The 13,680-nt window shown below is 40.8% G+C and overlaps 1 protein-coding gene across 2 annotated transcripts; it reads right to left on the bottom strand.

Annotated features, from left to right (window-relative positions):
* Window positions 1-876: 876 nt before the first annotated feature.
* Window positions 877-13,569, bottom strand: hps5 (HPS5 biogenesis of lysosomal organelles complex 2 subunit 2). 2 transcript variants are annotated; one of them, XM_046393217.1, is made up of 23 exons: window positions 13,370-13,569; window positions 11,995-12,118; window positions 11,361-11,471; window positions 11,191-11,255; window positions 10,853-11,045; window positions 10,008-10,138; window positions 9,632-9,850; window positions 9,472-9,543; window positions 9,234-9,322; window positions 8,827-9,005; window positions 8,306-8,464; window positions 7,729-7,888; window positions 6,189-6,306; window positions 5,643-5,780; window positions 4,977-5,045; window positions 4,278-4,870; window positions 3,147-3,267; window positions 2,912-3,061; window positions 2,692-2,811; window positions 2,343-2,456; window positions 2,118-2,224; window positions 1,685-1,976; window positions 877-1,346 (listed from the first exon to the last, which is right to left on the bottom strand). In XM_046393217.1, the coding sequence occupies exons 2-23, from the start codon at window positions 12,100-12,102 to the stop codon at window positions 1,286-1,288; spliced, it is 3,369 nt and encodes a 1,122-aa protein (XP_046249173.1). In that variant the 5' UTR covers window positions 12,103-12,118; window positions 13,370-13,569; the 3' UTR covers window positions 877-1,285. The 2 variants fall into 2 exon arrangements, with proteins under 2 accessions (XP_046249173.1, XP_046249174.1); XM_046393218.1 differs by lacking the exon at window positions 13,370-13,569 and adding an exon at window positions 12,942-13,185.
* Window positions 13,570-13,680: the final 111 nt, after the last annotated feature.

Below are 13,680 nucleotides of genomic sequence, written 5' to 3'. Positions count from 1 at the left end.
CCATGATGAAAACCTTCTGTCATATTTGGATCACTTCGGTTAAATGAAACAATTCCACCCATCCCTCGAGAAAGCAGATAATGTGTATCTTTGTAGCAGTGAACAAATTTTGGGCAGCTGAAATATTTAACGCTCAAGCAACTTTAGCAGCAGAGTGAAAAGTGACGAAGATGACAATAAGAAAACATTAAGGATCAGACAGAAAGGTCTTGGTTAAATCCCTGTGGAGGACGTGACTCAGAGTCTGGCTGTGCCCAGCGTAAGCCTTTTAAAAACTCAAATGTGAAGGTACTTTCCTCCGCCCGCTTCTTCCCTTTGAAGCTCCAGGTGTGTGATACCATCAAATGAGTCAACAGCCTCATTTCATTACGTTGTTATTAATATTATCTCCGTTGTCCCACATTACCCATCATCTACTGTAGGTCCTGTTGATGTTCAAGATCTGAAATGTAGAAATCTTTTGTTCTAAAAAAATACAAGCCATCAGCCAGTTCACCAGCTTTTCCCATCTCGTCCATAATGATCTCTAGTTACGTAGATTCTTTCTGGGGGTTTTGGGTCAACATTTGTCTCAGAACCTCAACAAATGAACCAAACCTGTCTACATGGATGGACTGAGTTAGAATAACCTTTAAAATAACAAAGTAAGGTGAAATGTTTTTGTATGCAGCTATAAACAGAAGCACATAACTGTTAATTAATCCGCAGGTTGTATTCAAGTCTCTCTTGCGTTTGTCCTCCCTTCTTCATGTGGATTTGTTACTAACATGCATACAGGAGGGAAAAATACACATGCATCAGGCTTGACAATTATTATGCTGATGGGCACCTTCTGTTCATAAAAAAATAACAAAAAAAAACCCAATGGAAATAATAGGAGGTTTCATACAGACAGTTTTTATTAACATAATATTACCTGGTTAGAACACTTCTTTTTTTGCCATATGCCATATGATAACCTACATATACATGCAAAAAACCCCACTTAACTTTAATCATTAAAAAAACAATAAAGTAATGATACTCCTGTAGGCTTTTCTGAGTATTAATAAAATTGGCGATAATAATGGAAGGATCCATGCAAAAAATGTGAGGTTAAAAGACAATATTATTTTCACTATCATTATACTATATTCAGAGGTACCTTCACTTAAAGTGGAAAGTTTTGACAAACATTACAATGCATAAATTAAGTCACAGTTTCAACAGCAGTTAGTGGTTAGATTTACATACAGTGTTAGTGATCTTGTAGAGAAGCTGTTGTCCACACAGCTGTGATGTTCAATCAGGCATGCTGAGACCACAGGAAGCGATCGCAGCGCTCCAGCATCGTCTGGATCATCGCTCTGAAACGGAAAAAAATAAAATAAAATAAATAAATAATAATAATAAATAGTACTGTGATACCTACAAGAAGAAGTTACAGTACTTCAGATAACTTTCACCTGCTATAATCTACAAAGAAATCTCTCGTTTCTCTGTGAATTATGCTCTGTTCAAGGGGCAAATTTAATAAAGTTTTTGGATCATATTACAATTTCTGCCAATATTTCAAGCTGTTGAAAGATTCCATCATGGCAGAAAATCCCCACAAAAAATAATTTGGTCGGTTTTTATGGTTGTCTACAACTAAAACACGTTCTTGTGTGCTTATTAGAGTTTGACTGTTGGGTAACTAACCCACCTCTGCCTCTTCTCAGCCACTCTCAGCAGCTCACAGACCAGTGTGGAGTGCTGCGAGAGGACCAGCTGCACTCCACACTCCTCCAGGATGGCCATGGCGCGGTCGGGCCCGACTGTCCGAGCCAGCATCAGGGTCAGGCTATCTGGGGTGATCTTCCCACCGCAGTCTTCTGATTCGTTGGACCAGCTGCTCCCATTCACACCGGTGACATGCTCCGAGTCTCCCACAGTGCTGCGCTGCTGAGATAACTGGATCAAGAGCTTCCACTCCTCCAAGGTCTGGGGCTCAACACCTGGAAAATAACAAAGAGCCAGTACATGCATGGTAAGACATGGGGTTTTACACTCACGGCTACCAACTCTTCTCTCGGCCAATTAGAAATTCTAGTTCTGTTTCTGCCTGAAAGTGTGAAAGGAAAAGATGTTTGTTTTACCCTCAGGTTCCTCCAGCAGGCTGATGTCATCCAGCTGACAGATGGTGGAGAGAGCTTCAGTGCGTTGCTGCAGCTCACAGCAGAGGTACAGGTAGCCCGTCCAGTACCTGACACGCACATAATAGAGAAGGTTATAAACGATAGTAAAAAAAATCACTAATAAACATCAAAGCAAAAGAAAGAAAAAAAGACTTGCTCTGTTGAGTCTGAGGAAATTTGAAATACCCGTGAACACGGCAAGTCTCTGCCATCTTCTGCTTGGAGGACAGGTCTGCCGGAAGACGAATCAGGAGAGACAGGAGGCGCCCATAACCCCAACTGAAACAGTGTGAATGCCACCTGCAGCAGGAGTCACATCGATACACTGTTACAATTATTCTTAACTTTCACTTCTTTATTTAACCTTCTCGTGGCCTACGTAGAACCGAGTCATGAAATGCAACCAAGATACTATAGAGGCTTAGTTCATGTGTGTCTGACATCTAGCCTCAAACTGAAAACTTACTGGGCCATTAAGTAAGTGTTACAAATCAATCAAAAGAGCATAATTTTTCACAGACTAACAGAACCAGACCTGGGCTGTCCATCAGGAGTCAGGGTGTCACAGTGTTGAGGAGCATCATGCGTAAGTGCCAGCTCGAGCCACTCCTGTCTCAGTGATTCCGGCTCAAGAAGGGACTGCAAAAATGACAACCTAGAGGAGGAAATACACCTTAAATTCTGCAGCAATGAGAGTTCAGTCCCTTTTTTTTTGGCTTTGACAAAAAAAAAAAAATTGAGACAGAAGACGTTACCTGTGCTCCTCAGTCTGTGATTGGACCAGATTATCCAGGTATGCCAGGAAGTGGCTTTGCTGGGCCATGGCCATTACGTCAGAGGGAGTTATCGTAGGATAGAACTGAGAAAACGATCGTACAGCCGCCTCCCCATGCTTCTCGTAAAGCCTACATAATAACATAATGACTTTAAAACAGGCTGTTGTGATAACTGTGATATAAAGTAAGTCTGTCCTGACGGTACTGCGCTGACCTGTGTAAATGAGCCAGGAGAGGAGGTGCGCTCCAGGGCTGCAGTTCTCTCAGACTGCGCAGTGATCTCAGCAAATCACCTCTCTGAATAACCTCCACGGCTTTACTGGACTGAGTGAGCTCTGCAGAGAACAGCAAAAAGTGGTGAACGCTCCAAATCATGTAAGTTTCTTCATCACAGATTTGTAAGCCACTGATTTAAATGCCCCTAGATGTTCCTAAATGAGGTGTGAAATGAGAGACTGGGTCACAGAGGTGGATTATAAATTGTAGATATAAATTAATAGTTTGTTATCCACAGGCTTCACTACCTGAAGAAAATCTATTTATCAGTATGAAATTATGTGACAGACATTACCTAGCTGAGGGATCGCTTTCTTATTTATTTTGGTTTTGTTTGGTTACATGTGATTACTAATTAAAAGGCTTCATAAAGTGAGCGATCCAACCAGCTCTGAACTTGGCAATACTGGATTATTCTGAAGAATATAAGCCACCAGTAAGTGGTAACAGGTATGGCTGCAGCAATAAATAAAACATACTTTAAGACTGCAAATCATCCTATTCTGTACATTTTAACAGCAGGTTAAATGGTGGAAAATGTTTTTAACATTCAAATGAAAAAGCTATACTGATTTAAATCTGAAACATGAAAAAATCTGGACACTCTGAGGGGATTGAGTCAATTCAGAAATATCCCTACTAATTCACACAAATCATTTTTGATAACTTACTAACATATTTTTTAAACCTTTCTTTTCTTCAAAAATGGCAGCAACCCAAAAATGTTTTTTTTGTTTCTTGTTCAAGTGTGTTTTCAATTTTTTTATATATATACCGTAATTTCCGGAATATAAGCCGCTTTTTCACACACTTTGAACCCTGTGACTTAAACAATGATGCAGCTAATTTATGGATGTTGCCTCGAGACAAAAGTGACACTGAGAGTGACAACAAAAGAGAGACTGACAACGTGGACACCTGTGGCTAACAGACAATTGCGGCCTACATGTACAAGTACTTTTTTCTTTTCAAATTTAGTGGGTGTGGCTTATATTCAGGTGCACTCAATAGTCTGGAAATTATGGTAAAAAAAAAAAAAAAAGAAGCGATTTAAGGAGAAGCTTCTGACCTAGCATGGCCTCCATGAAGGAGCTCTGCACCTCTGGCTGCTCCTGATGACACAGCAGACACATTCTCCTTACACGCTCTTCGTCCTGCAGAAAGAAGTAGCGCCGTAGGAAAGCTGTGCACCCCAACACTTGCTCATTTTCCTGCTTTCTGAAGCAGCTCAGCTCTGTGTATAGCGCTGCCAGCTGGGTGAGATCAGCCACGAGATCAGACGGTATGGATTTGGGAGACGCCACGCGAATAGGCTCTGGAGGGCTCCCATTTGAAACCTCAGGCTCCTTCTCGACAAAGTCACACTGGTCCTCTTTTTCTCCAAGCTCAAGAGATTTTTCTTCTTCTTCTTTCCTCTCCTCTGTAATTCTCTCTGCCATTTCTCCTGATGAGCAGGAAGACTCATCTTGTTGCTCTGAGCAGGAGTTTAGATAATCCCCGCCCCTGTCCTCCTCTCCCGGTCCAACCACGTTTGAATCACCCGCAGCAGTTGACCCGGGCTCTTCAGGTCCAAGTATTCGCTCCAGCACCGGCAGCCACTCCAGCAAGGTTTCTCTCAGGCTGACCGGATCCAGTAGCACCAGAGGATCTTGGATCTGGGAGCTGAAGTTGGGAAAATGCACACAAATGCCCATTCAGTTTCTACTATTAAAACAAGGGGAAAAGGTTGTCAAATATTCTAAATATCAAAATGGCATGTAATACTTACACAGCTCGCTCTGTTGCTGATCGAAGTTCCCGCATGTCGGCCTCTGCGTCAGGCATTTCATCATAAACCCTGTGACGACAAATGTAATTCAATGGTTTTATCTAAATTTGCTTTCAATAGTCTATTCAAGATTCAAGGGGGTGTTGTGATATACTGCTATTGATGGCAACCAAGATGATAAAAAAATGAAATATTCACATTGTGCACATATTTTAATATTGTGTAAATATTGCCGTGCAGATTTTAGGCCTCATCTGGTTGCCTTTTCACTGTTCATTAAGTACCCTTGTTCTTTTTGTACGTTTTCATACTGTTATGGTGGCAGACTCTCCCTCCACCTCCCTGCACTTATATTTTGAGCGTAATTCATCTCCCAAAAGAAAAACAAACCAGGAAAAACAAAAAAAAGAAACAAAACACCCAAAAAACATGTTGAGTTGAATTTAGTGACTGACTGACTGATTTTCTATAGGTAATCTAATAATGTCATTATTGTGAATTATTTTGGACACAACAGTGAAAATCTGATATCCAGACAGCTCTAATTCCTAAACAAAGGTGCATGCTGTTAGAGCAAAATTCAGCCTAAAGTCAATGAAAACAACAACACACATATGCTCTTTGAAGAAATCAGTTACAGTCCACATTTATTGGGTCCATACTTACTCAGTGTCCATTTCCTCTGTGTATGGAGCTGTAGTCTCAGCCTGTCCACCGTCTCTGAATTCAGGTCGTTGCCGGAGCTCAGAGTTCATCTGGAGGGTGTTTATCTTCTCCGTTGTCTTCTTAACAAAACTAGAAACACTGAGAAAGTGGAATAATAAAACAATGGCACTGATAAGATTACATTAGATGAACAGACAGAACTACAAACACAACAGTTTCATATGAGTGGGATGCTTGGAAATGAAACATGCCACATGCTACTTGCACAGAAGAACAATGTTATTTTAAAAAACTAAACTAAATGTGGGTCTTCAGTGGAAAGGGGAAGTAAGTCATCTAAGAGCACAGCTGTGCTTGAACAACAGGACGCTTTAGGTTTCAGTCCTCATATAAAAAGAAAAAAATGAAACGAAGAACAATCCACAAATTACCATCAGTGCGAAATATGAATATACATTAGAGCCTCATCCCTGTGTAGCATGAGCTGCTGTGGCACATTGTGAGGCTGAAAGTCATTAGCATGTCTGTCCTTCTCTGAATGTTCACCTGTCTCTGACGGCCTGCAGTGCGATGCGGGGGGGTTTGGGGCGGAATGAGAGGGGGAGGTGGAACTGCAGGCCTTGCTCAGATCGCTCAGCCTCCATACGCTCACTGCTCTGTGGATCTGAATAAAGATGGGGGCAAGAGCCAGAGGAAAAACACAGATGGATGGAGTGCCGGAGGGGAATGATGAGAGGAAGAGGACATAATGCAAGCAGATGGAGCAAAGGTGCCAGACACCACTATAGAGAAAACGTAACTTAAATGCTGCACAATGCAAACGAACCAAAATGGTGATATATGTGTGACACAATGGAACAGATATGAATTTTTGATATTAATGATGTGATTATATTCACAAAGCATGTCAACCATATAGCAACAGCATTGATTCAATGATTTAATGTAATTTTTCAATTCAAATCAGAAACACACTGATTTAAGTGACAAACATACGAGACAGTATTAGAAACAGGTGCATATGATCCTTATGATAACGCAGGTAAAGTCAAAGAGTAAAATTATTATCATGTCACATTTCACGTTTCTGTTGGTACATCTTTCAACAGCTAATGACACTCCAAAATACAAATATACAAAATTTGTTCATATAGTATTCAGGTATTTCAATGGAGTGGTAGACGTAAAACTGAAAATAATTTCACTCTCGTTTCACACTGAAGTCAGAGGAGGCAGAAAAGAAGTTTGTTCCTGCTAAGAGAAAGAGAAAGACAGAAATAAAGGAGTAGAGAATGAGACAACAAAGTGTGTGTGAATACGTCATAGTGCGTTGCTGTGGTCACTGTCTTACAATCCCAATTTCAAAAAGGTTAGGACACTGTAAAACATTAGCAGGATCAGACTTCAGTCATTCGCAAACTGTCTTTACAGACCACTCAACTTGTCTGCACCGTGTTGCTGGCATCAAATTGTGAATAAGCAGATATTTACAAAAATTATTGATGATGATGAGGGAAACGTTAAACACGTTGTCCTTGTGATGTTTTCAATCGAGTATATATATCAAAGCGGATAAGCAAATGATCACGTTCTGCGTTGCTTTCAATGACGTCCCAACTATATTGTGTGAGGTTGCAGCATTAGTGCAGCCAGTTTCATTTGTTCTGCTGATGAGGGGGTTTCGACTGAGAGCAGATGAGAACATAATGACCACTAAATCTGTCCTGCACAGCTGGATACTGTGTCTATGTCTCTTTGCACAACAGGTTTACAGTGTACACATTTTCACCCAAGTACCTTCCAGAGTTTTTTTTATTCATATTTGTGCCAGAGTGTGCAGATTAAGAATAAGATGAGAAAAGATTTGTAAAGAAATAGTATAAAACAGATATTGATTATCATTATTATTAGACTGTAACTGTCAAATGACTAATTATTATTAGTATAAGATATTTGCTACCATTTAAAAACTACCCGTTTAGTTATAAAATTAAAATCAGTCTGCACTAAGGGGGCAGTATTGACACAAGAAATCAACAATATATGATATGATCTACTGCATGTTTTGTGGCTGATGAACTCTTACCGTGATCCACCTGATCTTCCTCCTGCACAAAACTGAACTCTTTGAGTCGCTCCTCCTCCGACATGGACTGATTGATGAGGGAGCTCGTCTCCTCATCTGACTGACTCCCCCTGCGGCTGATCACACGATAGATTCCACAGTCCAGGATGTTGAAGCTCTCCTGGATAATGATTTGACAGATACACTTATTTGTTTTATGTTTATACAGATTTACAGACGCTTCAGTTCCAACCGCTCACAGAATTAAATGTGTACTGAATGGACGATCCTGTTTGACAAAGTAATTAAAACATCATGTCTTTGTTTGATGTGGAATTACTCTGCATGGATCTTGTGACTAGTCATGAGACACAAAAACGTCATAGTGGAGATATTTACCTGGCTAATGTTAGTTCAAACCTGCTAATCCTCATCAAACAACAAAATTTAATGTGTGATGCTACAGAGATACTTAACCTTCATTACCTTAATGGAATTCACGGGTCTTATAAAAGTAAATGAAATGGCAGTGAGCTGCTTATCATCTACAGTTGTCACCATTACCTGGTAAACTATTATACTGAGAAATCAAGCTTACATGTGAGGAGATGCTACTTCTCCGGCTGCTGGATGCAGAGTCCAGAGGCTCTAGTTTAGTGATGACTTCCTCCAGCTGGCCAGACAGCTCCAGATGTGTGCTGGAGCTGAGCTGGGACCTGAGATGTTCAAGGCGGTCGATGGGAATGGATTTCCTGGCCTGGATCAAGCAGGAATCATGAGCAAAGCTTTCATTAATGCTTTATCAGCACTCCTACTGAATACACCACATATATGAGCCACATCAGGAGAAATCTGGTTTCTAAAATTCCTGATTTTCACCATCAATATAAAACAGGTCTCACTTAGGACAGGTTCTTTATGTGCTGTATTAAGATCATTAATGCTAACGACAGAAATAATCCCTACTGACAGTATACAGCAGGCGTCATGTCTCACATCTACACATTCTCATATATTTTTGTGGTCAGGTCATTCAAGATGAGACACCTCAGGTGAACTGGTCTGACTGAGTCACAATATGAACCATACAGCACAAATAAGACCATGTAACCATCTTACCCTGCTGGTGATGATTGTATGCTGGAACATGCAGCAGACTATGGCAGCTAAAGACCAGGACTCCCGCCGTAACAGACGCTCGACACAGCGCTCAGCAGATAACAGGGAAAAGTGAGACAGACGTCCACTGCCATGGAGACAGAAGAGCTCGTTGCGGTAGACTGCAATATCAACCAAGTCTAAAAACCAAAAAAAACCAAAAAGAAACATGACAGATATGGATCAATTTACAGTAAATCAATATGAAGTATTATAAGCTGCGTTGTTATTATTAATTATTATTATTATTATTATTTAATCAGTATTTTTTTTTTTTTACCTATATCACCACAGCATTCATGAATAAAGCGTTTGTTTAACTACTCCAAAGGATAGCTGATAGTATTTTTGGAGAAAGCAACAAAAACCTTTGACTTCAGTCCACAGAAGCACTTGTCCATTCTGAGGTGTGAAGATATAAATCGCTGAATCAGTCCAGGTCAGCAAGTTTTGGTCTCTAGACGAACAAATAAAGTGTACAGTTAGTCTGACGTAATTAATATGTTTGCATTGTATTTATTAATGTGCATATGGTTGAAAAAAAAATAATGACCGGCAAGCTTAACAACTCTGATGATAAATCATATAAATCATATCTAACATTACCCAAAATAAAGCAGTTTAGGGAAGGCAATCGACTGGGAGCTCTTCTGCTCTGGGTTGTAATGTGGCTCATTTCTGCACATGGCACAGTAATAAAATACAAATCAGGAGTTTATCTTTCTTTTCTTTAAGAAGATATTTTGAAAGAAGCAACAATCAGTACCTGTAAGTGATGAGAGGCAGAGGAGCACAGGCCAGCACCTGTTTGAACTGATGGGTGCTCAAAACGTCACCATTAAAATTGGCTTCCCATATTCGGGACCCTGGTCGGGCACAGTACAGCAGAGGGGGCTGACCAACTAATAATCCCCTGTTCTGAGGGAAAAAACAAGCTCCATACTCCCCATCACGCTCCTTATTTCCAACACGCCAGAATTTCTCCCTGAAGGCAGAAAAACACACCACTTCTATATGATCAGCATTTTCTTCATTAATTACCAAAATTACAATAGATTGGGCTGAATTATTATTTTAACGGCAAACGTTAAAGCGGGGGCACTGACACGGTCTTTCACAGATGCAGCCTTCCTGACACTCACCTCTCTGTGTCACAGAGGTAGCAGCGGCTCAGGGAGGACACCATCAGGTGGCCATCTTGGTACCCGAGCTGAACCACTCTGGAGTCCACAGTGGTGACAGTCTGAACAGGGAAGATAACGAATGCTGACCCCTAAAGACAAAGAGAACAACATCAAATAAGGAATCACTTTCAGCAAGAATATGAATAAGGGTATGAAATATCAGGGACACTGGTTGCTTTTACACACCTACAACATATGAAAACAGCTAAAAACAGAGAAAGTTTTTACCTAATTTATAATGCCGTCGGTTGTGTATATTTTACCTTCAATCTGCTTACTCTTACTCAAGTTTCGACCTTCTTTCTAAGTTGAGTGTGAGAAGTGACTTCAAACAGAAACACATGCAAATTTAGATTCCAAAATGTTCTTGTCACAACCTTACAGCTGTTTGTTTTTTATCAAGTTTCGCTTTACAACATTTCTTCCCCTCTCAGTGAGCTTGAAGTTCGAATATATCAGTTTGCCTTGCACACAATGAATGTTTGAAATGCATGCATCCATCAATTTACTATTGAATTTACCAAGTAGGAGCCAGTTATCTTTATTTTTAGATCAGAAGCCAGCTATTTGAAGGTCTTTTTGATTGTGGATTTTACAGGCAAACCTCCAAAATGGTTAGAAGGAGCATAGAATCAATTAGACTCCATCACATGGCTTGAATTTAGCACAAATGATTCGATTAAGCTCCAAGACTTTAAAAAAAAATGCTAACGTGTTACAAGAAAGTGCCTAAACCTGTTAAAAAGCTACATTTACTTTACACACACTGTTACTGAGGAAGCAAATGAAGCAGCAGTCACTACCTTGCCCAGCTTGGAGGATCCTGCACGGAGAAAGGTGACTTTGCCTCCCGAGTCCCCGGCAAAAACCCTGAGCACACTGGTATCCCAGCAGAGTGCAGTGATGGCCTGACCTCGGTGATCCCAGGACATACTGACTCTCTCCGGACGACCCCGCCGCTCCAGCTGCAGCTCCCACACCACCACCAGACCCTGACTGCAGCAGAGACAAACACTGTGAACAATACGGGCAACACAGCCAAGCACAGAGCAGTGGAAGAAAGTGGCAGATAGCAAAGGTGAATTTTGTTTGAGGGTAGATGACTATGAAACATTATTTTACTTCAGTGAGAGACTCTAACCTTGTTGCAACAGCAATAAAGTCCTCATCATGAGGGCAACATGCCACCTGAGTGATAGATCCTTCCTAAAAAAAAGAGGTTACGATTGGTTAAGACAAGAAATTCAGAGAAATCAACACACAGTAGTCAACTCTGTATTTCTGCACAATAGGTACTCAGTCACATATTACCTTGTGAGTGAGGATGAGCCTTTGTTTCCAACCCTCCCTCTGAATCAGGTGCAACCCCCCTGCTGATGTCCCTAAAGCGAGCCACTTCCTCGACACTGCCAAACATGTGCACTGTAACACAACAGGGTCACAACTGGAAAAAGGTGTCTCATCTGTTCATCTAGGCACACTGTTGGGTGAACAAAGTTTCTGGGACAACATGATGTAATTTTTGACTTCTCCTGAGACGCAAACAACCTGATGACTTGATTGGCTTTTGACATTTTTCTGCCTTTAAATTCCATTGAATTTCTTGGGTTTTTTTGACTGATGTTTGGTAAGTACAAAGTGCTCGAGGTACAAGCCCAACAACTGTTCATAGATAAAGGTAAAACAGTAATTTTTAACTCTACAGTACTTTAAGACATTAAATAATAATAATAAACCCCTGTAAATCACCTACGCATGATTTCAATAAATCACAGTCATGAGCCACCATCTAAACTGTGATCTTTATCTTCTGTTTTCTGATGCAGTGTAGATTATAGTCAGACTTTAGCCATTTAGATACAGACAGATGGATAGATGACTTTATTCATTCCCGGAGGGAAATTCATTACATTAAAAATAGTACTTCTTTTGGCACATAACCTACCTTGAGCCTGCCGGAGTCTAATCGGAGAGCAGACAGAAGTGGATCAAGGCAGTCAAACTCTGCCAGTACGTGACTGTGCTTCTCTGGCACAACTGGTATCGGAGGCATCTTCACTGGTGATCCTCTACAACAGAGAGAGAATGAGAAAGTCAGCAAAGTACAGAGAAAATATGAGGGGCCTCAAAAGCCACTGCAATTTAATCACACACCACAACCAGCTTCAGCCCTGACAAGCTGACCAGTTGTGACTCCACTCAACACTAAGTCTCCAGCCTGGTAAAACCCCCTCATCAGAGCCTAACTAATGAACACTTCAGTAAAAAGATAGTTACACTTCAGCTTTCCCGGAGTGCAACTTCAAGAAGCGATTACCAACATGAGGATGTAAAAGATAAGACTGGCCCTTCATATACAGGAGTTGAAATACACAAAACAAGTCCAGCCTCCCTCAACATCTCACTGATTATTTTTTGTTTGCATAAACTCAAGTTGTACAAATCTACATGTGGCTCTAAAGTTTTAAAAGCCAACTTAATTCAAGTCCCCAAAGTACAAAAAAATCGAAATGGTATTTAATTTTATGCCATATTAAAAGATAGTCAGTACTGCTGTATTTGTATGTTAAGAGCATTTGATTGCTGTAACTATAGTAATTTCAACACATTTACACGCTGCTGTGAAATTTAAAGAATGACCATTCATCACATGTTAAACGCGCATTGTTTTGAGCTGACACACAAATGGAGAACTGTGGTAAAGCAGAAGCATCGACAGGTATTACATGAAAGTACCCACGGAAAGTACCGGTATCTTTAACGACTAACGGTACATGAGTACATTAGCTTGAGTAAATAAAGAAGACGCTGATGTTACGTTAACACGGACACTCCAACTAACTGACCGTTAGCACAACGTCCTACCGTTAACGTTAATAACTGTAAACAAACCCTGATATTCCGTGCTCAGCGGTTCCAGGTTAACATCCGTTCACTACTGCAGCTCAGTCAAATGGACAACTTGGCCTCTCGTTTTTGGTATTAGTTTTCGTTGAGGAGCGTATCGATTAAGCTGAGCTGGGAACAGCGGGGCGGTTCGATCAGCCGATCATGGCAGTCTGCATCACGAGACCCGCCTGCTGACACTGATGCTAACGTCTCTGTCAAAACTAATGCGACCCTGAAGATCTTATGAAAAGAAACGTGAGCTCAAAACGGATGTTAAATGTGCACGACAGTTTACTTCAGTTAAATCTGAAGTCTTTGCTCGGAGCGCCAACTCGCCCCACAGCCACTATATTTGTATTAGCAAACATGCTAGCTAGCTAAAACAGTGATTTTTTCTGTCATTCACTAGTAGTTTTGACAGTAAAACTTACCGAATGGTCAGAGTGACGCTCCAGCACTGCCGCCTAACGTACTCCAAACCGCTGTCTTAACATAGCTGCCTTTTGTTCTCTATTTTGGGAGAAAGTCAGCGCTCATTGACACGCCACTTTCTGACAGCAACCAGCCGACCTGATTGCCACAACTCGACTCAGCTGATGTGAGGACACTTCCTGGATATCAGCTAAAAATGAAACCATCTCCACCACTTAGAGATGGCCGAGATCTACACCTATACATATACACAATATACTTTACCATGGCAGGAAAAAAAAATCACTTTTGTAAAAAAAATAAATAAATT

This window comes from Scatophagus argus, chromosome 7, assembly GCF_020382885.2.
Source record: "Scatophagus argus isolate fScaArg1 chromosome 7, fScaArg1.pri, whole genome shotgun sequence".
Classification (NCBI taxonomy): Eukaryota; Metazoa; Chordata; class Actinopteri; family Scatophagidae; genus Scatophagus; species Scatophagus argus.
Note: the sequence above shows the minus strand (reverse complement) of the source record. Positions and strands in the feature narration are given on the sequence as shown.

What these genes read in the sequence shown, in the direction of transcription:
- hps5 (XM_046393217.1), bottom strand. Translation starts at nt 12,102, where the DNA reads ATGCCTCCGATACCAGTTGTGCCAGAGAAGCACAGTCACGTACTGGCA. An exon ending in TCACAGACTGAGGAGCACAG is followed by an intron (nt 2,812 to 2,911) that starts GTAACGTCTTCT and finishes TTCCTCCTCTAG; the next exon opens with GTTGTCATTTTTGCAGTCCC. An exon ending in CCTGCTGGAGGAACCTGAGG is followed by an intron (nt 1,977 to 2,117) that starts GTAAAACAAACA and finishes GTTATTTTCCAG; the next exon opens with GTGTTGAGCCCCAGACCTTG.